Here is a 27,094-nt window from a genome sequence, read left to right as displayed (position 1 = left end):
ACGCTTCTTCCTTCTTCGCCAATCACCTTACAGGCGTGCTACGTTCACAACAAAGAGGATGCAGGATGAAGTGACAGAAATTGAAATTTTTGTATTGTAATATACATCAGGAAGTGTTGTGTAAGAAAGTGTTAAAAATAAAACCATCAAAAGCCATCTGCTTTTGTATAAAGATAAGTTAGGTTAAATGAAAATATTATTATTATCTATCTTACGGTATATCAAAAATAATTTGAGCAAAATTTAATTGAAATATTGTCGGTGTGGCCCTCCAGCAGTGCTCGGGTTGCTCATGCGGCCCCCTGTAAAAATTAATTGCCCACCCCTGTATTAGAGGGTTCCGGTCGGACGGTTTTTCCACGGGACACATTTCCGGCGTTGATGTTGCACTAGTGAGCCACGGATGAGAAGATGCTGCTTCGTTATTGATTGAAGTAAAGTCTGAATGTCATTAAAACAGTTAGCTCCATCTTTTGACACTTCTTCCACTCCCGTCCTTGCACGCTACACCGCTACAACAAAGATGACGGGGAGAAGACGCTGTCGAAGGTGAGCCACGTAAATAAGACCGCCCACAAAACGGCGCATCCTGAAGAGACGCTCGGAAAGCGACTTGAAGATGATCTGTAAAACATAATCTATGCAACATTTTCACTAAAGAACCACCATTACATGTTATGTAGACCACTAGATAGTGTTTTAAATGTAGAAAAAAATCATAATATGACCCCTTTAATGCGCCTTATAATCCGGTGTGCCTTTTGTATGAAAATAGACACGCTCATCGGCAGTGCGCCTTATAATCCAATGCGCCCTATGGTCCGAAAAATACGGTATATTATTATTATTTAATGGATCAATTACTAATTCACAGATCCATCATATGTTGAAATATACTTTCTCATTCGCTAACGAAATATATTCTCTATTATTAAAAAACAACAAAAATAAAACACTAATAATTAAATAATATGATGGTAGGCTGTGAGTTCAAACCCCGGCCGTTGTGAGTTCAAACCCCAGCCGAGTCATACCAAAGACGATAAAAATGGGACTCATTACCTCCCTGCTTGGCACTCAGCATCAAGGGTTGGAATTGGGGGTTAAATCACCAAAAATGATTCCCAGGTGCGGCACCGCTGCTGCTGCCCACTGCTCCCCTCACCTCCCAGGGGGCGATCAAGGGGATGGGTCAAATGCAGAGGACAAATTTCACCACATCTAGTGTGTGTGTGACAATCATTGGTACTTTAACTTTAACTTTAAATGTAGGGTATTTTTCCACGATTTATTGCAATACTATTTTATGCTACCAACATCATTTACTGGCATACAAATCCATCAAAGATTTTGATATACTTTCTCATGTAATATATTATATATAATTGACAAAAATAAAAATAAAAAACTAATTATTAAAATAATAATTTAATTTTAAAAAGCAGACTTTTGTATACCCTTTTTATGTATTTATGTGAGCGCTTTGAGTATCTAACAATAGAAAAGCGCGATATAAAATCTAATCCATTATTATTATTATTATTATTATTATGTATTAGAGCAGGGGTCTGCAACCCAAAATGTTGAAAGAGCCAAATGGGACTAGAAATACAAAAAAAATTATGTCTGGAGCCGCAAAAAATTAAAAGCCTTCTATAAGTGTTATAATGAAGTCAACACATGATATAAGTGTCTATATTAGCAATATTAGCCTACTATCAAAATGACTATGTGTCGCGGGCTGACACAAATCTTTGTTGACAGAAATGTTGAAATGTAATATTTATTCTACCAATTTTTACAACATTGGAAAACATTAGTTAAATGCAGGCTTCTCCGAGGATGAGATTACTTCTGGAAATTACCCGCTTACAATGGCCAAATGTATAGATGTGTGTGTCCAAGTTAAAGGAAATGGCAGGATGTCTTCTTCTAATGGATTTATAACAATCTATGCAAGCTGGGTAACGTTTGCTGTGGTCTATAACAGAGGACATAGGAAATTAAATGAGCTCAAATATACCTACAAGTGAGGCATAATGATGTGTTACGTACATAAAGCTAGCCTAAATAGCATGTTAGCATTGATTAGCTTGCAGTCATGCACTGACCAAATGTGAGAAAAGCACTGCACACCCCGGCCGAGTCATACCAAAGACTATAAAAATGGGACCCATTACCTCCCTGCTTGGCACTCAGCATCAAGGGTTGGAATTGGGGGTTAAATCACAAAAAATTATTCCCGGGCGCGGCCATCGCTGCTGCTCACTGCTCTCCTCACCTCCCAGGGGGTGATCAAGGGTGATGGGTCAAATGCAAAGAATAATTTCGCCACACCTAGTGTGTGTGTGACAATCATTGGTACTTTAACTTTAACTTAACAAGTCAATAACGTCAACAAAGCTCACCTTTGTGCATTCACGCACAGCATAAAAAGTTTGGTGGACAAAATGAGACAAATGAGTGGCATAAAACACATCTTTCTCTGGCATCATTGAAGAAAGTTATACATGTAAACAAACTACGGTGAGTTCAAGGACCGCCAAAATTAGTAGGACAAAACTGCGCTCGACAAATACTCTCATCAGAAAATCATGTATAATATAAACAGTGGGATTTCAAACAATTAGGGAGGTTTGTGCCATGTTGTCCTACAGAAACCATATTAAAACAAAAATATATTTTTCCCCCCATCTTTTTCTATTTTCATACAGTTTTGAAAAAGCTCCAGGGAGCCACTAGGGCGGCGCTAACGAGTTGCAGACCCCTGTATTAGCGTAATATATAATGCTAATATCGTATTCTATAATATACAAACCCATTAAAAGACTGAATACACATTCCCACTTAGAAAGCGACTCGTGTATCTAAATATTTTGGTACTGTACATTATATAAGTGTAAATGATGCTTGTCTAGGAGAAGTCACTTGGTATCTGCCAAATACCGCCTCTTGCCCATTAAACGAAGGACATTAATCATTTCACTAATCTTACACATGAATCTAATCTACTTTTACACTTTTTAATTGTTATCATGCATACATTTTTTACATTCATCTATCAAATATGTATAATTTTTCACTAAATTGAGAACCTGTACCAATAATGTGCTAGGACTGCTACGGACTCCTCCTTAAACCTTTATCCCAGTAATGAGGCGAATAACGCTACCTGTGCTCCCGATGCCCAGCTGCAGAGCGCTGCGGTCCTTGGTGAGCCCGTTGGTCTTGGGGCTTGCGGTGGGGGCTACCGTGGCCACCGCTCTCGGGGGTCGCTTGCCGGGAACTTTGACCGTGGTCCGGAGAAGGTCGATTTCCTTTCCGTGCACATTCTGCATGTAGTCCTATGGGAGGGAAGGAATTTGCATTTGTCAAAAGAAAAACATCTAAGAGATACTCTTTAAAGAACTCAAACATGTACCGTATCAACCTGTCTAACATACAGTATAAGCATATGGTGTTTACAAGTTACATGAAAGGAGCATACCAATAACAGGGTTTATGCAGGTATCAGTTAGTGCAATTTCATGATTTTTATTGCCTTTTTAATTCAACTTAAAACTAATTTTATACCTATGTCCTACTGCACATCCTTAATTATAAATGGTCAAAAGCTTACAATTGTTTGTAAAGACAAAATTGTAAGCATTTGAAAATGATCATCTTGAATAGTTGAAAAGTTCACATTAGGGTTGTACGGTATACCACTACTTGTATAGTATCGCGGTACTAATGAATTAAAAACGGTACTATACTCTGTTTGAAAAGTACCGGTTCGTCGTCACGTCATGACATTGCTGGTTTTGCGAGCAGAGGAGCATGTTTGGCAGCGCACAATCACTGAGTACTTACAAGCAGACAAGGTGTGTAGACAGAAAAGGGAGAACGGACGCATTTCCACCTAAAAACTAACGATAAAGGTGAAGCTATCACACTGAAACACCCTCAGGAAGAGGTGCTTTAAGACATAGCTAGCTAGTAAGACATAGCTAGCTAGCTAGCGGGGAAAGTCCATCCGCAGTCGGCAGTGTTTTAGCTACTTCTAAATCACTAATCCTCGCCTCCATGGCGACAAATAAAGTACGTTTCTTACAAGTATCATCCCTGCAAGACGAGGAATAGCTAAACATGCTTCACTACACACCGTAGCTCACCGGCGTCACAATGTAAACAAACGCTATTGGTGGATCTACACCTGACAGCCACTGTAATGATACCAAGTACAAGAGCATATCTAGTTGATACTACTATGATTACATCAATATTTTTTATCGTCACAAAATCTTTTTTTCCTTTTTTTAAAATTCATATTATGTTTATAAACTCAGGAAATATGTCCCTGGACACATGAGGACTTTGAATATGACCAATGTACGATCCTGTAACTACTTGGTATCGGATCAATACCTACATTTGTGGTATCATTCAAAACTAATGTAAAGTATCCAAACAACAGAAGAATAACTGGTTATTCCATTTTAACAGAAGTGTAGATAGAACATGTTGAAACTGAAAAAAAAACTGATATTAACAGTAAAAGAACAAGTAGATTAATAATAAATTTTTACAGTTTGTCCCTCATAATTTTGACAGAATAGAATGAGAAATGACACAATATGTTACTGCATACGTCAGCAGACAAATTAGGAGCCGTTGTTTGTTTACTTACTACTAAAAGACAAGTTGTCTAGTATGTTCGCTATTTTATTTAAGGACAAAATTGTTCTTTGATTGCAATAAGAAACATATGTTTAATGTACCGAAACATTTTTTGTTAAAATAAAGCCAATAATGACATTTTTTGTGGTCCCTCCTATTTAGAAAAGTATCAAAAAGTATCGAAATACATTTTGGTACCGGTACTGAAATATTGGTATCGGGACAACCCTAGTTCACATTAACTGTGGCTTATTTTTATGTGTAATGAATAAACACTCGCAAAAGTCAGTTAACAATAGAAGTAATGGGAGTCCATCTATTCAGTCTATAAAGCGCTCTAAAAAACATCCTAAACATCTCTCAATGTTTTATATACATGCTGTAAATATTTATGTAATGTAGTAACAGGCACATTCACAATAACATGTAATATTTACGCATTTTGGTCATTTTAAGCATATGGCGACGGAACATTCCTTTCACAGACGCATCACGTTCGCCATTTCCTTTAACGCAGTGGTTCTCAAACTTTTTTTGTCATCCCCCAGTTTGGACAAGGGGGAGTTTTCAAGCCCCACCTGCCCCCATCGCCCCAACAGAACGCTAATGCCAAGCTTAACATTTTCAAATTTATCGAACATCAAGTAACATCAAGTTTTATACATTCAAACTCAATAACATAAAATAAAATCAAGTTCAATAATAAATAAAATAACTGTGCAGCTGTGGTATAACTTGCATCAAGTTCAATATCAAATAAAATAACTTGCATCAATTCAATAATAAATAAAACAAAAGTGTTATAACTTGCATCAAGTTCAATAATAAATCAAATAAAAGTGTTATAACTTGCATCAAGTTCAATAATAAATAAAAAAAAGTGTTATAACTTGCATCAAGTTCAATAATAAATCAAATAAAAGTGTTATAACTTGCATCAAGTTCAATAATAAATCAAATAACTTGCATCAAGTTCAATAATAAATGAAAATAAAAGTGCCACTTTGCAATCTTTGCCAAAAAAAGGAGGACAGGGCAAGTGAACATGAGTTTTACAGTACTCCAGCATTAGTGGCTGCAATGAGCCTGTTTTGCACTGCACAGCTTTTCAAATCGGGGTTGCAGGCTTGACACGGCCACTGTTAAAACCTCATTGAATTCGGGGCTGAGCTGCCTTGACGCGAGTGTTTCCCGGTGAATGACACATTGTGTCCAATGCGCATTTGGCGCAATCAGAGCAAAAGCCCACACAGTTTTCCCATTTAAGGTTGTGTTCTTTGAGGAAACTGTCCATTATCTTGAACAGCTCATCAGCAGTGGCTCTATTTTTTATGTATTTGCAAAACAGCAAATCCTCGCACAGTGACTCGCCATTCACAGAGCTTCCGCTTAGCCCCGCCCCCATTAGTTACTGTTGCTATGTCAGTAAACTTTCGCTCCTACCTAGAAATGTAAAGCCTACAGGAAAAATAAGTAATTTACATTTATCTATATAGCGGATTTCACAGACAGAATCACAAAGTGATTTACAGTGTGTATAGAAAATGAAAGCATAGTAAAAAAAAAAAAATCTAAGAATATAATAATAAAAAATAAAAAAAATCAAAGTGAAATTTCCTCCCGTTCCTCGCGCCCCACCTGTCATGTCTCTATTCCCCACCAGTGGGGCGCGCCCCACACTTTGAGAAACGCTGCTTTAACGACAATAACAACCACTAATCCTGGCAGACTTCATGAGAGCCAACGACGACTACTTTGGGACAAATGAAGATCCAGAACCTTATATTTTTGAGCCTGAGTATACAGAGGATGAATTACAAGTTTTAGAAGCTGAGTGATAAGCAGATCCAGCAAGTAGCCCTATTACTAAGTGCTTTACAAAAATAATACACAAGTAATTACAATGTCTGCTTTCACTGGGATGCCAACTGACAAAAGATTTGTTGATGATTGAAAATATTCATCTGACCACCATATTAACGTGTTACTATACTTAGTATCGTTACTGTCGATATTTGTATCCATCTTTGTTTACATTCAAGACCTCTAGCTTTCAGTTAGCGGTTAGCATATTCTCCCACGGTGTGTTGTGAAGCATGTTTAGCTATTCTTCATCTTCCAGTAGGGATGATACTCGAAACCGGTTTTCCCGGTTGTTTGATAAGAAAAGAACCGAGTCCTCGGACTCGAATCCCTTTTTGAGAACCGGTACCCGTTATCGAGACCACTATAGTAAAGGAAAAGAGTTGATTCTTTATTCGAATCCCGTCCCGACCAGAAATGCTCCGTGGGACATCACAAGAATTGACGTCACGTAGCTCAGTCATTAGGCGCAGATAGCGAAAGCAGGAAAACAATGGACGGGAAAAAGCGCTCCAAGGTGTAATAAAGTTCAAAACAAAAGCTATCATCCATCGAATAACTTTACTGAGAGATTTTAGCAGGGTAAAACACATGAAGAACACTTTTACGACCAACCGGAAACATAGCAACCAGGCTAGCAACGCACTTCCTTTACGGCAGCTGTCGCAACGTTCTTAAAACAACCGCAGCACATACATATATATACAACATATCTCCCTTTTTTAACTTTAGTTTTTCTTTCCTTGTAAACAAAACAAAATCACACTGTAGATGTGTTGTCTGTCTAATTATAAATAATGCAGACGAGGCGTGTTGGCTGAGTTCTTGACGTTTACTTTCACAGCGTGGCAACATGCAACACTTTTTGGGGCTACCGCGCATGCTCGTAACTCCCGTTGCATGATGGGTAGTGTAGTTGTTATATTCTCTCGCTCATAACATTTTTCCCCCTATAAAGAAATAATGTTAACTCAATAAAGTGTATTTCTTTTTTTAGCTTTAACTTTTCATTTTTTAGCATTGTAACCACATTTGCAAAGAACTTTTCTCTTCATAGAATTTTCTTTCAATAAAGAAATAAAGTGCAAAAATGTCAAAGCATCATAACAAACAGTTATGTCAAATAGCAGCAGAAGTGCACTTTTTGGAGAGCTGTATTATTTTCAGTTTTTTGCCCAAGGGACTGATTTTATTTAACACTATATTATTATTTATACACCTATAGTGATCACAGAGACAGGTTGTTTTTGTGTTACTGTATATATTTGTTTCTCTGAAAAATCCCACTTAATATACTTTGGGTAACAACAGTCAATATTTATTTATTTTATTTTATTTTATTTTTTTAGGTGGGTAACAGTCAATATTTATTTATTTATTAGATTTTATTTTTTTATTATATAATAAAAGTGAGCTTTTTTTAAACCAAATATTGTGTGTTTTTTTCCATATACAACAACCTATCTGGACTCGATAAGAGAATCGATAAGGAATCGGTTCGATAAGAGGATTCGATAATAGGCTCGAACTCGATAATTCCTTATCAAACATCATCCCTATCCTCCAGTAATGACACTTGTAGGGATCGTAGTTTATTTGCCACCCTTGAGGCGAGGATTGCTGACTTAGAAGTGGCTATGTACTGTGGAGGGGTATTAGCCGCTAGCGAGAATGCTACAGTGCATTGAGGACGCGTTCGTTCGCTTGTTGCTTTCAAATTTGCAGGACAAAGCTAGAATGTGTCATTAACACATTCTATGGAATCAGAGGATTGGTCTTGAACTGGGTAAGAAACTATTCAACCAACAGGAAGCAATACATGAAGATAGGAGAACACACTTCTACAGAGCTGAAAATATTTTGTGGCGTACCTCAGGGATCAATACTTGGACCAAAATACTTAAATCTTTATATAAACGACATTTGTAAAGTTACAAAGGACTTGAAGTTAGTATTATTTGCAGTTGATACAACTGTGTTTTGTTCAGGAGAGTACACACAGAAGCTAATACAAATAATAACAGACAAAATTAACAAATTAAAAAGATGGTTTGATTAAAACAGACTATTTTTGAATCTCAGTAAAATTAAAATAGTGCTATTTGGTAACAGTAGAAGAGAAAGTAAACACAATTACAAATAAACGGAGTAAACATTGAAAGGGTAAAAGAAAACACACTTTGGGTGTAATAATAGATGATAAAATGAAATGGAAATCTCATGTAAAAAAACATACAACATAAAGTAGCAATAAACACGTCAATAATGAATAAAGAAAAAAAATATTCTAGACCAAAAATCACTTTATATTCTCTACTGCTCACTAGTGTTACCATATCTGAGTTGTTGTGCAGAAATATGGGGAAATAACTGCAAAAGTACACTCATTAACTAATGGTGTTACAAAAAAGATCAATTAGAATAATGCATAATGTTGGAAATAGAGAAAATACAAACCCAATTATTTATTAAATCAAAAATATTGAAATTCAACGATTTGGTGCATTTGCAAACAGCTTAAATTATTTACAAAGCAAACTATAACCTGCTACCCAAGAATATACAACAATTCTTCTCAACAAAAAAAGGAGAAATATAACCTTAGAGGAAAATCTTTTTTAAAACATGTGAACACTAAAAACTTTAGCATATCAGTATGTGGAATTAAATTATGGAATAGATTAACCAAAGAAATCAGACAAAGCACCAATATGATCCAGTTTAAGAGACTGTTCAAACTACAAGTGTTCACAAAGTACAAAGAACAACTATGATGAACATCTTGAACTTTTTTTTTGAGATAATGATTATTTATGTATTTAATATTGTTTACTTACTTATGGTATATGTCAGAATGAGATATTTTTAAGTGTTATTTTTTAATCCATAGTCATGTTTAAAGCAGCTAGTTTTTTCCCCATGTAGTGTGTCTTTTCGTGACCTCCTTGCTTTTATCTTATGTCCGCTAGTAAACTCTTTGTTTTGTCTTATGCGCTCCTGTTTGTTGGCTCACAGAGCTGTTTTGGCCAGTTCCTTATCTGTTTTGGAGAAGCAGCTCCTTTCTGGGCAAGAGGGGCTGTTTTTCGCTCTACATAAACTGACTCTTTTTGTTTGGATTTAGACCTCGCTTGCTGATGCTACGGTTGCATTGTAAGGGCTGGTGTCCTGAAGCTTCAGTAAAACGTGGTATTGTACCATTCTGTCTCTGGGGTCCTTTTTACTCAACATATATGTCATCCAAAAGAATTTGGGATTGACCAGTGTGTTTTATTCCCTGAGAGGAAGACCGGCCGCGCGCAACATATATTATTTATTTATTATGTATTTATTCACTGCTCTGTTACAGAGAACAAGGACATAGGATACAATTGCTATGATATGAAAAGGGGTAGGATTAAATAAGCTCTGCTTCTTTCTACTCCTGTAATGAAACAACTTGAAATATGTGATGCATTACATTGTATCGTATGCATGTTCGAACTGAACACAGATTGTCAGGACATAACGCTCTAATGTCGGCCAAATTTATAACAATCATATAGTTTAGCCTCTGTTTTGCACAAATTCAATTACTCATGTATTGTTATTAAATGGGTTATTGCATAGTTCTGCATTTATTTAGACGTTACACAAAGTTTCCCAGTTTTAAGTCCTATATTTAAAGGCCTACTGAAACCCACTACTACCGACCATGCAGTCTGATAGTTTATATATCAATGATGAAATCTTAACATTGCAACACATGCCAATACGGCCGGGTTAACTTATAAAGTGCAATTTTAAATTTCCCGCTAAACTTCCGGTTGAAAACGTCTATGTATGATGACGTATGCGCGTGACGTCAATGGTTGAAACGGAAGTTGAATCCAATACAAAAAGCTCTGTTTTCATCTCAAAATTCCACAGTATTCTGGACATCTGTGTTGGTGAATCTTTTGCAATTTGTTTAATGAACAATGAAGACTGCAAAGAAGAAAGCTGTAGGTGGGATCAGTGTATTAGCGGCTGGCTGCAGCAACACAAGCAGGAGGACTTTGACTTGGATAGCAGACGCGCTATCCGACGCTAGCCGCCAACCGCACGGATGATTGGGTGAAGTCCTTCGTCGCTCCGTCGATCGCTGGAACGCAGGTGAGCATGGGTGTTGATGAGCAGATGAGGGCTGGCTGGCATAGGTGTATAGCTAATGTTTTTAGCATAGCTCTGTGAGGTCCCGTTGCTAAGTTAGCTTCAATGGCGTCGTTAGCAACAGCATTGTTAAGCTTCGTCAGGCTGGAAAGCATTAACCGTGTATTTACATATTCATGGTTTATTGGATTGTTGATTTTCTGTCTATCCTTCCAGTCAGGGGCTTATTTCTTTTGTTTCTATATGCAGTTAAGCCCGATGCTATCACGTTAGCTCCGTAGCTAAAGTGTTTCGCCGATGTATTGTCGTGGAGATAAAAGTCACTGTGAATGTCCATTTCGCATTCTCGACTCTCATTTTCAAGAGGATATAGTATCCGAGGTGGTTTAAAATACAAATCCGTGATCCACAATAGAAAAAGGAGAGAGTGTGGAATCCAATGAGCCAGCTTGTACCTAAGTTACGGTCAGAGCGAAAAAAGATGCGTCCTGCACTGCACTCTAGTCCTTCACTCTCACGTACCTCATCCACGAATCTTTCATCCTGGCTCAAATTAATGGGGAAATCGTCGCTTTCTCGGTCCGAATCGCTCTCGCTGCATTGAAAACAATGGGGAAATGTGAGGAGCCTTTAAAGGCCTACTGAAAGCCACTACTACCGACCACGCAGTCTGATAGTTTATATATCAATGATGAAATCTTAACATTGCAACACATGCCAATACGGCCGGGTTAACTTATAAAGTGACATTTTAAAATTCCCGGGAAATATCCGGCTGAAACATCGCGGTATGATGACGTATGCGCGTGACGAAGTCCGAGTAACGGAAGTTATGGTACCCCGTAGAATCCTATAAAAAAAGCTCTGTTTTCATTTCATAATTCCACAGTATTCTGGACATCTTTTGCAATTTTTTTAATGAACAATGAAGGCTGCAAAGAAGACAGTTGTAGGTGGGATCAGTGTATTAGCAGCGGACTACAGCAACACAACCAGGAGGACTTTGTTGGAGTGCTAGCCGCGCTAGCCGCCGACTTCACCTTGACTTCCTACTTCTCCGGGCCGCCAAACGCATCGGGTGAAGTCCTTCGTCCTTCTGCCGATCGCTGGAACGCAGGTGAGCACGGGTGTTGATGAGCAAATGAGGGCTGGCTGGCGTAGGTGGAGAGCTAATGTTTTTAGCATAGCTCTGTGCAATCCGGTTGCTAAGTTAGCTTCAATGGCGTCCTTAGCACAGCATTGTTAACCTTCGCCAGCCTGGAAAGCATTAACCGTGTATTTACATGTCCACGGTTTAATAGTATTGTTGATTTTCTATCTATACTTCCAGTCAGGGGTTTATTTCTTTTGTTTCTATATGCAGTTAAAGCAAGATGCTATCACGTTAGCTCGTAGCTAAAGCATTTCGCCGATGTAAAAGGCACTGAATGTCCATTTCGCGTTCTCGACTCTCATTTTCAAGAGGATATAGTATCCGAGGTGGTTTAAAATACAAATCTGTGATCTACAATAGAAAAAGGAGAGTGTGGAATCCAATGAGCCAGCTTGTACCTAAGTTACGGTCAGAGCGAAAAAAGATACGTCCATCGCTGCCTCTCAAGTCATTCACTGTAACGTTCCTCATCTACGAATCTTTCATCCTCGCTCAAATTAATGGGGTAATCATCACTTTCTCGGTCCGAATCTCTCTCGCTCCATTGTAAACAACGGGGAATTGTGAGGAATACTAGCTCCTGCGACGTCACGCTACTTCCGGTACAGGCAAGGCTTTTTTTTTATCAGCGAGCAAAAGTTGCGAACTTTATCGTCGATTTTCTCTACTAAATCCTTTCAGCAAAAATATGGCAATATCGCGAAATGATCAAGTATGACACATAGAATGGATCTGCTATCCCCGTTTAAATAAAAAAATGTCATGTCAGTAGGCCTTTAATTATTTTTTTATTAATGTATTTTAGTTTCTATTATTAACTTTGTTTAGACACATAAGCATCTATCTAGATGCTCCATCCCTTTCTCTCTAAAGCAGGGGTGTCAAACTCATTTTAGATCGGGGGCCACATGGAGAAAAATCTACTCCCAAGCGGGCCGGACTGGTAAAATCACTGCACGATAACTTAAAAATAAAAACAACTTCAGCTTGTTTTCTTTGTTTAAAAATAGAAAAAGCACATTGTGAAAATGTACAAATCATAATGTTGTTGTTGTTGTTTTTTTTACACTTACATGTTGCGGTTAATATCATTGTTTTTATTTGTTGTTATTTATACTTTCTGAATAAATGATGTGATAATGTTCATCAGTCAACGCATTGGTGTTGATTTTCAATCCATCAAGAAAAAAAATAAAATACAAAAATCAAATTACAGGATGTTATTTTTGTAGTTTGATCTTTTTCTTTGACTGGCGCACTAATTTATGTTGTACATGTGTTGCATCATCTACAAAGATACAAAGAATTGCTATTGCGACATCCAGTACAGCAGTTTCTTTCATTCAAAAATTTCCGGTTAATTTTTATACTTGGCAAACTCATCTCGCGGGCCGGATACAACCTGTTTGCGGGCCTGATCCGGCCCTCGGGCCGTATGTTTGACACCCCCGCTCTAAACGCACATGTGAACAAATGATGGGTAATTGTCGAGACACTGAGAAGGGGCAGGATTAAATAAAGTCCTCTTCTTCCTACTCCTTTTTGGACATGTTGAACCGTGCAAGTTTAATCATGTAAGTTGTTAAGCGTGTTCCAAACAAATGAAACCATGACCATTAGCGAAGGAAAAAGAAGGAGTCATAGAGGAATAACAAATTAAAAGTCCATCCGTGTTAGTTAGTCCCAGGCGACGGGGGAGCGTCCGCTGTGGCGGTGGACAAATCATTACATACATCACCTGTGCCCACGCCGCCTCTTTAACGATAATCAACGCCAACAGTCATTTTCTTTCAATTTGCTTTAAAGCCACCCAAATGTGTCAAGCCGAGGTGAAAACCACGGCGCTCAGCAGAAAGAGGCGGCGTCGGCCTTTTCCGCCCCCACCAACTCCTGGCGTTTTATTACCATGTCATAAAGCACTCATTTCTCTCCCAAGCCTCCTTGCTAATTACCCAGTGAGCGCTCTCATTTCGTTTTATTGCGGGAATTAACAGCCAGATCGAAGCGTGCAAAGCTATTAAGATGTGTGATTAAGCCACATTCAATTAGTTTCTACAAACAATTTAATTGATGTAGCAGATAGAATTAACAGAAGGTGATTGTGTGGATGGCTTGGCTGGCTGTGAAATTAAAGGATCCCGCTCGCTCCCTCGTTCGTCTCTCTCTCTTTTCCCCCAACCTCCTCGCACGCTTCGTCGCTACGCTCCACAGCGCCAAACCGGCTCGGGCTGTTACCAAAGTAACGTCGGCCCTGTTCTCTCCGAGATTGCTGACCTGTAATGGTTGTAATGATCAAGGATGGCATGTTCAGTCAAGTACATAAAATACATCGCTAGATTAGCATATCTTGGCTAACGACAGTTCAACACCCAATTTGTTCTTATTGACCCTTCCTGTTAGACACAAGATGCTAACAGCGTTTAATATTTCCCTCTAGGTGCTCTTAACAGCTAAGGATGAGAGGAAATAATTCCGATTCAGCCATCCATTTTTAATAACACATATCCTTTTTTGGGGTGAGCTGGGGGCAAGGTACACCCTGAAATTGTCAGCAGTCAATCACAGAACACGTATTCATACATATACAGGCCTCACATTTTAACTTTTTAAGGTCAAGGCAAGTGTTGCCTTAAAGAAGGGCTCATATTTTAGGGCACCAATGCAAACATATATACAGTCAAAAGTTTACATACACGTGTAAGGAACAGAATGTCATGGCTGTCTTGAGTTTCCAATCATTTCTACAACTCTTATTTTTTTGTGATAGAGTGATTGGAGCACATTCATGAAGTTTGGTTCGTTTATGAATTTATTATGGGTCTACTGAAAATGTGGCTAGGTTTGATTATTTTAGGTTGTCCTGAAGAATTTGGAGGTAATCCTCCCTTTTCATTGTCCCATTTACTCTCTGTAAAGCACCAGTTCCATTGGCAGCAAAACAGGCCCAGAGCATAGTACTACCACCACCATGCTTGATGGTAGGGATGGTGTTACTGGGATTAAATGCCTCACATTTTCTCCTCCAAACATATTGCTGTGTATTGGACCAAACAGCTCATTGTTTGTTTCAATCACTCTGTCACAAAAAAATAAGTTGTAGAAATTATTGGAAACTCAAGACAGCCATGACATTATGTTCTTTACAAGTGTATGTAAACTTTTGATCGCGATATATATATATATATATATATATATATATATATATATATATATATATATATATATATATATATATATATATATATATATATATATATATATATATATATATATATATAAACTGTTTTTTTTAATTCATTATTAATATAAACTTGTCATGCCTTTATCTCTACTTTTACATTTTGATAGGGGGAGGTATTTAAGTTATGTACATTTATATGTACATGATGTATCGGGACAGATCCATTAAGAGTTTGAGCAGAAATATGTCACATAGGAATTAACTATACACAATAAAACATTAAAAAAATGCTGTGTAATTTTAATGAGTAATGTATAAAAACCTTGTGTTTACTTTTTGATAATAAAATAAAATACTAAGCAGTTTGGCTAATTAAGATGAAGTCTAATAAACAAGCTATGTTCTTCTCTTGGTTCAGTACAACAGTTTGGCCAACAAAAATAAAGAGGAGTGACACCTCACACATCGAATACACAATCTTCACAGCCTTCATTCAGTTCGATGAGATGACAAAACATTTGAGCTAGTATTGATGTTATTTAAACACTGATACAGTTTGCAGTTAAATAAATGACAACTGAACATCCCAGTAAACAAACTAAAGACTTTATAAACAAGTTGTGCCAACATTCACGACACATCTCCTGCTGCTAAACATCAAATAGTTTTCTCCTCCGCTGTATACTTTTAGTGTGGGGACAAGTGCGTCTGTCTCCATTATTGTCAACACTTGTCTCCATCTAAACACAACAGTGCACTCTTTAACGCACGGCGGGAACCGAGGGAAAAATGACGTTAAACCAAGCATTTGGCTCCGTTTACTCCGAGGGGAAATCTGCCCAGCAAAGTTGGTGTTCTTAGTTCGTCATGATTATCAAGCCAAACGACGCTAGTGCGCCTGCGCCTGACTTCCTGTTGCCTAAAATTAATTATAAATGACGGTTTTTCGGTAATTTAAAAATTAAACGGTATTACTAACCGTCTGGAATTTTATCGCAAATTGTCATCATACCGTTTACTGTTACATCTCTAGTACATTTAACAAGTAAAAAGTCATGGGCGGTCACGGCATGTTCTTGCCGCAGATGTTGGTAAATTTTTTAGGGCTTACGGCAAATGACGAGGGCGGTCGCGACTTTTGCCGCAGTTGCCGTGGTTAAATTCGAGCACGGCATATATCCATATGTATATACTGTACATACATATATTTATTTATAAACATATATACACATACATACATATATGTGTATATATATATATATACATATATGTATATATACATACAGTATGTATGTAAATGTATACATATATACACATATACAGTATATACACATTATGTATATATACAGTATAGACACTCATACTCGTGCCTACAATTTCGAGTCACCAGCTGGCCTAACTTGTATGTTTTCTGCATGAAGTACCCGGCGACTGTGAGTGTTAACCGCTGCGCTTGATACCTTAAATAGTACTTCATAAAATATGCTGTCCCAAAGAAAACACCAAAAGGAGCTAAAAGGAGCCACAGCACCACCATTAGTCGTGGAGGAAGACACACATGTGTAAATAATGTAACCGGATGCTTTAGGGCAGGGGTGGCCATTAAGTCTGATTGCGACCTACCGGTCGATTGCGGAGAGTGTCGATGAAAAAATAGACCAAAAAAATTTGCGATCATCAATCTTCACTATGACGTCACTTTCGTCACTTGATTGACATTCACGGCGCCCGAGGATCTTGTGAGATGACGCTGGCAGTATAACGAAAAAACAACAACCGGCAGGAACGCGAGAAGCACTTTTTATTTCAACAGACTCTCTCTCTGTACCGGCCGTCAAAAGCACAAAGACCGACCGCACAGTTCCTGTCTTCACAATAAAAGTGCTGCGCTATCCTGCCTGTGCTAACAAAATAAGGATAGAAGAAAACTAACGCACACGAGCTAGCAAGCGACGGAGTTAACTCCAATGTATTTCTTGTAAAAGGTAAATAAGTCATTAGGGTTTTAGATGTCAGATAAAAATTTTTTTTTGTATAAAACTCACAATATAAAGTATTACTGATTAAAAGTTTAGTGTAATAAATGTAGGGGGCTTTTTCAATATGTGAAATCAACATTCAGCATATATAATTACATTTATTACAATAATGTACTTTATTAACAGACAAATTCATCAAAAGTCTGGACACCCTTTTCCAATTTAGAAAGGGAGAATGCGTATCTGAACTTTTGACTGGTCCTGTAAATAATACCATCTTAAATGTCGATTGGCTGAGAGACGTCACATGACATCTACCAAATATCATATTACTCTTACACATTAGCATAACGTTATACACTTTTTGATCAATATAAGGCATGTGTATTGGACTTTCTTCCATAATCCATCCATTTTCTACCGCGTATCCCTCTCTCGGCGCAGGGGAGGATGGCTGGAACCTATCCCAACTGCACTCGGGCAGTTGGGATAGGGCAGTCTGGACAAGTCGCCACCTCATACCAGGGCCAACACAGACAGACAACATTCACACACAAGGGACCATTTACCGTTGCCAATCAGCTTATCTGCAGGTGCATTTTTTACTAAATTAGGAAATTAAAAGCCAACTGCTAAATTTTATTTGCGTTTCAATCAAAATTATACTATTTTTAAAGAACTAAAAAATATGTGACATCATATAGTCACTCAAATGCATTGCACATGCAAATGCAAATATTTAAACCTGTATCATTTACAAAACCCAAAACCAGTGAAGTTGGCACGTTGTGTAAATCGTAAATAAAAACAGAATACAATGATTTGCAAATCCTTTTCAACTTATATTCAATTGAATAGACTGCAAAGACAAGATATTTAATGTTTTGAACCGGTAAATTATTGTTATTTTTTGCAAATATTAGCTCATTTGGAATTTGATGCGTGCAACATGTGTCAAAAAAGCTGACACAAGTGGCAAAAAAGACTGAGAAAGTTGAGGAATGCTCATCAAACACTTATTTGGAACATTCCACAGGTGAACAGGCTAATTGGGAACAGGTGGGTGCCATGATTGAGTATAAAAGCAGCTTCCATGAAATGCTCAGTCATTCACAAACAAGGATGGGGCGAGGGTCACCACGGTGTGAACAAATGCGTGAGCAAATTGTCCAACTTAGACTTAGACTTAGACTTAGACTTAGACAAACTTTAATGATCCACAAGGGAAATTGTTCAACACAGTAGCTCAGTTACAATGATGGAAAGGACAATGCAGGTATAAATAGACTAATATAGCTATAAAAAAATCTAACATATATACGAATATATACATAATATGTGTACAGAGTAATTTATATACAGATATATTATATTATGTCTATAACATATATACAATATAAACCAATGACCATGTACAATATTACAGTATATACAGTCTATATGACAGCAGCAGCATAAAATAGAGAGTAGGTCCAGCAGGAAATAGAAAATAGACATTATAAACAAAGAGAAGTAGCTAACATGTCAGGTGTCAGGTAATAGGCAGATGTTTAAGAACAACATTTCTCAACGAGCTATTGCAAGGAATTTTGAGATTTCAACATCTACGGTCCGTAATATCATCAAAAGATTCAGAGAATCTGGATCAGACACTGCACGTAAGCGGCAAGGCCTTGACCTTTGATCCCTCAGGCGGTACTGCATCAAAAAGCAACATCAGTGTGTAAAAGATATCACCACATGGGCTCAGGAACACTTCAGAAAACCACTGTCAGTAACTACAGTTCGTCGCTACATCTGTTAGTGCAAGTTAAAACTCTACTATGCAAAGCCAAAGCCATTTATCAACAACAACAATGCCAAGCCACGTGTTATATCAACGTGGCTTCATAGTAAAAGAGTGCATGAAGCCAGGTCTGTAGTCCAGACCTGTCCCCAATTAAAAATGTGTGGCGCATTATGAAGCCTAAAATACCACAACGAAGACCCCGGACTGTTGAACAACTTAAGCTGTACATCAAGCAAGAATGGGAAATAATTCCACCTGAAAAGCTTCAAAAATTGGTCTCCTTGGTTCCCTACCATTTACTGAGTGTTGTTAAAAGGAAAGGTCATGTAACACAGTGGTAAAAATGCCTGTGCCAACTTTTTTGCAATGTGTTGGTGCCATTAAATTCTAAGTTAATGATTATTTGCAAAAAAAAACAAGTTTCTCAGTTCGAGCATTAAATATCTTGGCTTTGCAGTCTATTCAAATTGAATATAGGTTGAAAAGGATTTGCAAATCATTGTATTCTGTTTTTATTAACGATTTACACAACATGCCAACGTCACTTTGGGTTTTTCATAAGATCACTTTTTATTTACTGTTTTACTGATGACTGGCCAGTATAAACAACAATCATTTTGTCTAAAGTGGCCAAAATTGCTTTTTACAAACGTATTGACTGATATAAGGAAAGTTGTGGCAAAAAATGGACCTTTTTCTCTGTGGCACCGACAGCCAGTGGAGTGTTTAAGCGGCATTAGCCGACCCGGCGGGACTCTGACAAAGATGGATGTGCTCGGCCGGGCCAGACTCGGCTGCCACGCGGGGAGAGACATTACAAGTACAAGGCAGCGTGAAGTCGAAGACCGCGGCCACGTCTCCATTAGCAGGAATGAGCACCGCGGGAGGTCAGAGATGACCACCGGGATGCCCCCTTGCTTAACACTAACGCTGGAGACTGGCCTAAATAGCCATTATATAGCAATCAGGCTCAGGCAAGTCATTAGCTGCCTGTTTGTAATCGACTTTGATGCAGCAGGAAATGGAGTGGCATGGAGAGAGAGCGAGCGAGCGAGAGAGGGAGGGAAAGCAAAGCTTAGCAGTCGGGAGAGAAGCTCGGGAGCTCCGACCAAACACATAAAAGAAATGGGATGTGATGAGAGGAGGAGGAGGGGCCGGCGGGGCGCGGTGGGACTCACGTGTAAGCTGGGGTGATAAGTGAGGACGCCGTTATCGCACAGGGTGACGTATTTCTTCTTCCACTCCTTGTTGAGGGATTTGCCACTTCGCTTCAGGAGGATTCCCTGTCAGAGAGCACATAAACACACGGTGAGCGCCAGCCATCAAATGTACGTTAAACACCATAAGCACAGCCGGCGTCGCCATTACGGCAAACACTTGGAGCGCCGCGGGCTCAGCGGAATTCAGTTGGGGAATGTGTTAGAGCGCACCTTTATTTCTTTTTTTACACTGGAAGATGATATTTTTCTAGCGTCACTGGGCCGCAATGCTTTACTCCAGAAAATATAGCGGGTGCTGTTGAAACACAGTCCGCAAATATGGCCGACATGATGCATTGGACAGGCTCTCTAGTTAGTCACAGTGCATCAGTCAGGGGAGTTTTATTGGTGTGTCAACAAGAGACACAAGTGAGGCTTGGCCAATATGTTACATGGATAAAGGTGAAGTTCAAGAATTAAATTGTTTATTTCTACCACTTTTGCAGATTTTGCAATGTCAGTTTCTTACAAGCTCTCTAATCCAGGGGTGTCAAACTCATTTTAGCTCAGGGGCCGCAGATGGTGATCCAGACACAAGAAAATGCATAATGCAAGGAATTGTTTTCATTAAAATTAAAAAAAAAAATGTTTAAACGCCGCATGGAGGAAAATCGGTGCACACGCGGCCTGGACTATTAAAATCATGGCATTAAAACTAAAACATAAAGACAACTTCAGATTGTTTTCTTTGTCTTACTTTGGCCAAGAATATAACAAACACATTCTGAGAATATTACAATAAAAGTATAGTAAAAAATACCGGCAGCGGTAAAGTTTAAAAGTTTTGAAGGAAAGAAGAAAGTGAATGAATGTTAAAAATGCGTTTTCTTTCGTATTATTTTTTTAAAATGATTGAGCCACTAGAAAATGCATATTGCAAGAAATGTTTTTCATTAAAATGAAAAATTATATAAAAAAACAAAACTCTAACAGACCGTGATCCAGCCACGAAAATGCATATTGCAAGAAATGGTTTTCATTAAAATTAAACTTTTTTTTTTTTTTAAAAGCCGCATGGAGGAAAATCTGTGCACATGCGGGCCGGACCATTAAAATCATGGCATTAAAACTAAAAAATAAAGACAACTTCAGATTGTTTTCTTTGTCTTACTTTGGCCAAAAATAGAACAAACACATTCTGAAAATATTACAATAAAAATATAGAAAAAAATACCGGCAGCTCTAAAGTTTAGATCCAAGAAGGAAATAGGAAAGTGAATGAATGTTAAAAAATGTTTTCTTTCGTATTATTTTTTAAAATGAATTAAGTAACGTTTATGACAACCTTTTTCCAAAACACAATATAGAATGTGAGATATAACAGGATAATGCATACATTAAGCACTTGTTTTCAAAACGGTTACAAAAAAGTGGGACCCGAAAAATTTACTGTGGGACCCCATTTTTATGACTTGATGGGGTCCCTGGGACCCGATTTTGAAAATTTCTAGCGCCAACACTGATGGAGTATTGATGTGTGCAAAACAGCAGCAGGTGGCTGTGGCCTGCGGGCTGGTTCTAATACTAATCAAATATCATCCTGGGGGCCATAGATAATTCATTCATGGGCCAGATCTGGCCCGCGGGCCTTGACTTTGACACCCCTGCTCTAATAGTTTTGTTAAAGCTCTAAAATGATGTGTAAAAGCCAACACTTTGTTGTCTTTCCTCCCTGTGCAGCTGCTATGTATAAATGGCACAAAATGGGAGGGACTTAGTTACCCAACCCGGCAATTTCCCGCCATCAGAGAAAGTATCAGTGTGGTAGAGAGGCGGGATGTTGTCTGTGTGCAAGGATATTCCCCAAAACTGGGACTATAAATAGTAACTTCTCCTGCGCTGTTGTGTTGAAAGTAGTGTTGTCAAATTACAAAATATTAATTGCTTTTTTTAAATTTTGTTTAATCATGATTAATTGCAGGATATTAACTATTAAAAAAAGACCACAATGTTTTGACAAAATGCAATTCTATTGTCAGAATGTCATACAGTAACATTTTTGAAAATGTTTTGCTTGAATCCAGGCCATTTATTTGCTGAAAACTTGGTAACGGTATTACTGTGTATAACAGACCTGGGCATTCGGCGGCCCGAGGGCCACATCAGGCCCTTTGTGCGTCCCTGTCCGGCCCGCGTGAGGTTGATGGTAAAACTGCAAACCCAACAAGGACTTTTTGCCAAATGTCACACCCCCAGAGATGCAGCAGTCAGGACAAGTTTCGTAATTTCTCACAAAATCGCCAGAAAAAGTAAGGCGTTTTCTGACGGAGAGTTTATTAAGGAGTGCTTATTGGACTCTGTTGCGCTGATATGCCCCGGAGAAGAGGGGCGCATTTGACAACGTGTCTCTCTCCCGACGCACTGTAACGAGGCGGGTTGAGACCATCGCTGGAAACTTGGAGCTTCAGCTGAAGAACAGAACGGCCGACTTTGACTGTTTTACGCTGGCTTTGGATAAGAGCTGCGATGTACGTGACACCGCCCAGCTGCTCATCTTCTTACGTGGGATAACTGCAGACTTTCAAACCACAAAGGAGCTGGCAGCCATGCAGTCAATTAAAGAGACAACCACAGGTAATGACTTGTTCACATAGGTCAGGGGTCGGCAACCCGCGGCTCCTTGACCACTCTGATGCGGCTCAGCTACATACATGCCGACCCCCCCGATTTTCCCAGGAGACTTATGGATCTCAGTGTCTCTCATAGATTACTCCCAGGGAAAATATAATCCTATTTACACTCTAATTACTAAATAAAGGGCGTGCCCTAATTGCACTGCAGTAATTGTCCTCTATAGCATTTACATACAGCGTGCCAGTCCAGCCACATGTTGCATGTTGTTATTACTTGCACACACAGGAGACAGCAAAGCATACTTAGTCATCAGCCACACAGCTTACACTGACGGTAGCCGTATCAAACAACTTTAACATTGTTACGTTACAAATATGCGCCACACTGTGAACCCACACCAAAAAAGAATGAAAAACACATTTGGGACGGTATAGCTCGGTTGGTAGAGCGGCCGTGCCAGCAACTTGAGGGTTGCAGGTTCGATCCCCGCTTCCGCCATCCTAGTCACTGCCGTTGTGTCCTTGGGCAAGACACTTTACCCACCTGCTCCCAGTGCCACCCACACTGGTTTAAATGTAACTTAGATATTGGGTTTCACAATGTAAAGCGCTTTGAGTCACTTGAGAAAAAGCGCTATATAAATGTAATTCACTTCACTTCACTTCACATTTCTGGAGAACATCCCACCGTAACACAGCATAAACACAACACAACCATTACTCAGAATCCCATGCAGCCCTAACTCTTCCGGTCTACATTATACACCCCCGCTACCACCAAATCCCCCCACACATCAACCCCCCCCCTCTCCGTGCGTTGGTTGAGCGGAAGAGTTAGGGCTGCATGGGATTCTGGGTATTGGTACCGTCAGTGTAAGATGTGTGGCTGCTGAGTTAGTACGCCTTGCTGTCTCTTACGTGAGCAAGCTGAAACTGCATTCTACGTGTGGTCGAGCAGGTACACTGTTAGGACAGACTGTAGAGGGCGCCAAATGCAGTGTCATCACGCTCTGATATTCGGGAGTCCCCCGGGAAAAATGAGAGGGTTGGCAAGTATGACGCTATCAAGCGCCATTCATTCAAAACTCGCGGGCTGCACTAACATCAAATTTCCACATTAAAGTGCGTGCCGGTGCGTGTGTCGGAGACCCCTGGTTAACATAGCACAAAGCATTTAAACTTTGTATGCGGTGTTTTTCATTTTATTAAATTATTATTTATTAAATTTAAAAAAATGTTTTGTGGCTCCCATTACTTTCTTTAATTTGTGAAACTTGCCAAAATGGCTCTTTGAGTGGTAAAGGTTGCCGACCCCTGACATAGGTAAATGCGTGTTTGGACATGTTAGGACTGAAATGGGACGAGCTGGCAGGTGTGACAACAGATGGTTGTCCAAATCTGACGGGGAAAAATGTTGGACTTTTAAAGAGGATGCAGGATAAAGTGAGAGAAATGGACATTTTTGCATTGTATTATACATCAGGAAGTGTTGTTTAAGACAGTGTTAAAAATAACACCATCAAAAGAAATCTGCTTTTGTATAAAGTTAAGTTAGGTTAAATGAAATTATTATTATTATTTATCTTACGGTATATCAAAAATAATTTGAGCAAAATGTAATTGAAATATTGTCGGTGTGGCCCTCCAGCAGTGCTCAGGTTGCTCATGCGGCCCCCGGTAAAAATTAATTGCCCACCCCTGGTGTATAAAGTCCTGCAGTGCATCTACAATGGAACTCGTTTTTTTAGGGGGCCGAAGGTGCGCTTATGGAAGATGCTGGCACTCCCTGCGAGCGTACGGTGGAATGATCCAGACACAAGAAAATGCATATTGCAAGAAATATTTTTCATTAAAATGTTCATTAAAATAACATTTCATCAAAGCATGTTTATGGCGGCCCTCTAGGGGGCGCTCGCGACCCAAAAACGGGCCCTATTGTTAAGAAACACTGGGATAAGCTTTGCTCTCACATCAAAAACATTCTATGGATGCAGTGTAGAATTCACAAAGAGCATAAAATAGGACTCAACATGATCTCCTTCCTGCACTGCGCTGAAGGAACTACTCGGGGCCTCCACAGTTTCTTTGGTCATATCATCGGCATAAAAGTCCATCAAAGGTTAATTTCGTCCTTTTTATGGCACATTAATTGTCCTAAAAACGAAAACATTCCAGTGATGGAAGGCTCTACAACAGGGGTGTCAAATGCACAAACAGGTTTTATTCGGCCCACAGGATGAGTTTGCTCAGTATAAAAATGAGCCGACATTTTTGAATGAAAGAAACTGCTTTTCTAAATGTGTCCACTCGATAGCAATTCTTTGTAACTTTGTAGATGATGCTACATATGTAAAAAAAAAAAAAAAACCACATGATGTTAGTGCACCATTTGAGGAAAATGAGCAAACTATATAAAAAACATCCTGTAATTTGATTTTGATATAATTTTTTTATCTTGATAGATTGAAAATTAACACCAATGAGTTGACTGATGAACATTATCACATAATTTATTCAGAAAGTAAAGATAATGACAAATAAAGGTAGAATACTATTAACCGCAACATGTAAGTGTAAAAAAACCCAACAACATTATGATTTGTACATTTTCAGAATGTGCTTGTTCTATTTTTAAACAAAGAAAACAATCTGAAATTGTCTTTATTTTTAAGTTATCGTGCCGTGATTTTACCAGTCCGGCCCACTTGGGAGTAGACTTTTCTCCATGTGGCCCCCGATCTAAAATGAGTTCGACACCCCTGGTGTACAATCATAGCATCCATCCGTTTTCTACCGCTAGCAAACATGATATATTGGCTAGTAAACCTTCCCTCCAACTGACTGCCATCTTTAGTGATGCAAGTCTCAGCCTGGTGACCATGTCAACCTTCATGTTCCTGGGGCACATTCGCACCTCCCTCCTGCATTCATACACATAACACGGCGAACTCTGGAAGACCCCTGAAATCCCAGGATTAGGGAGCGTGATCGCCCCTCTTCAAAGCCCACGCGCCGCCCTTTTCTATTCGACTTTATCAACCCGGGGGAGGGTGTGCGCGAGGGTGGGGGCGGCCTTTTTCAAGGGCCTCAGATGGTTTCCTTATCTGCGGAGTGAATCCACTGGTAAACAAAGCAGTTCCTCGGCTGGAGGTGACCAAACGCTGCTGAGTGCAAGCGGGCTTCTCTGGGGGTTAAATGGTGAGGAGGGTCCCGCTTAATTAGGGGATTAAGCCTGGGCTGTGTTTGTGCTTTTACAGCCATAGGGCCTTTGGTGTGTGAGAGAGACAGGGGGGTGTTTGCTTGCCTGGCCCAAACTTTAATCCTGATTAACACATCAGGAAGAGTTGACCCTCGGTGACCTGGGCACCAGGCTGTTTGCCGACAATCACCCTAATCCCAAACCTGACTCCGTGTGTGTCAAAGCATTTGCCAGTCACAACTTTTATTTTTTTACTAATATTCCAACGTCGGGCAATGAAGTTACAATACGATGCTTATAAGGACTGTTTTTTCTTTGCATATCAGCACCACTGATGGTCCACTTTTAGCTATTTGGTGTGGAATGACTGCATTGTGCTTTCTGTTTTCATAAGAATTCTGCAGAAAAAAGTGGTAAATTCATACACGAGATGCTATGTCAGCCGTACAGTATGCGCGTTTCAATTGAACTTAATTTAGTCAACTGGTTTTATACAGTTGTCTTTTGTTGGATACAAATTAAAACAGTTTCAGTACTTACGTGTATTTTTATTCATGCTACCAAAATACCATTTTAAAATCAGATCAATCACACTTGGGAATTTGTGATTAATCGCGAGTAATTGCAGTTAAAATTGATCTTTTTGGCCAATAAAGTTGATTCCGGAAAATAAGACTCCCAATATTCGGAGACAAATGCCATTTTATTGTCATAATGTGATACAGGAACACTTTTGAAATATTTGACTTGAATGCATGGAATTGTTTTGCTGATGACTTGGTGAGGTGCCCATTCTGAACAATTCTGAAATTATATTGCATATAACAAGGTGCTGTTTTGCTTATAGATTACAGCTTAAATGTGTCGTGCTTGGAGGATTTGAGAATTATAAAGTATTATATTATGTGTGAAATGAACTCCTAGAAAGCTACTATAATTAATCGCTGCAAAATATGCAAATGAACTCCTAGAAAGCTCCTATAATCAATCGCTGCAAATTACCTTGGTTTTATTTTGAAGTGAAAGGTTAATGTAAAAAAGCCTGTGTGGTCAAAATCAATTATGTGATTAATCTTAGTTTCTACATGATTAATCGAATGCGTTAACGCATTAACTTTGACAGCCCTAATTTTAATTTGTACTTTTTTAATGAATTAATAAACCCAACATTATTTTTTGTTGACAAACTAACAAAATAAAAAGTGGACCCAGTTAACATAACATACAACAATGAATTAAAGTCAGCTTCATTATTAATATTATCATTATTTAACAATGTAATGTCTTGAATGCAAAGGCATCAGATTTTTT

General features: G+C 38.8%; 1 protein-coding gene across 4 annotated transcripts in view; it reads right to left on the bottom strand.

Annotated features, from left to right (window-relative positions):
• The window catches only part of agap3 (ArfGAP with GTPase domain, ankyrin repeat and PH domain 3), a 425,021-nt gene that overhangs the window by 123,655 nt on the left and 274,272 nt on the right, over positions 1 to 27,094 (bottom strand). For all 4 annotated transcript variants that reach the window (XM_062022533.1, XM_062022534.1, XM_062022532.1 and 1 more), the window contains exons 10-11: positions 19,931 to 20,035; positions 3,173 to 3,344 (exon numbers count right to left, since the gene is read on the bottom strand). In XM_062022533.1, coding sequence (XP_061878517.1) covers positions 3,173 to 3,344; positions 19,931 to 20,035 — 277 coding nt within the window. The remainder of the gene's footprint in view (positions 1 to 3,172; positions 3,345 to 19,930; positions 20,036 to 27,094) is intronic.

The sequence above is a fragment of the Entelurus aequoreus genome, linkage group LG16 (genome assembly GCF_033978785.1).
Source record: "Entelurus aequoreus isolate RoL-2023_Sb linkage group LG16, RoL_Eaeq_v1.1, whole genome shotgun sequence".
Classification (NCBI taxonomy): Eukaryota; Metazoa; Chordata; class Actinopteri; order Syngnathiformes; family Syngnathidae; genus Entelurus; species Entelurus aequoreus.
This window is presented reverse-complemented; position numbering and strand designations above follow the sequence as displayed.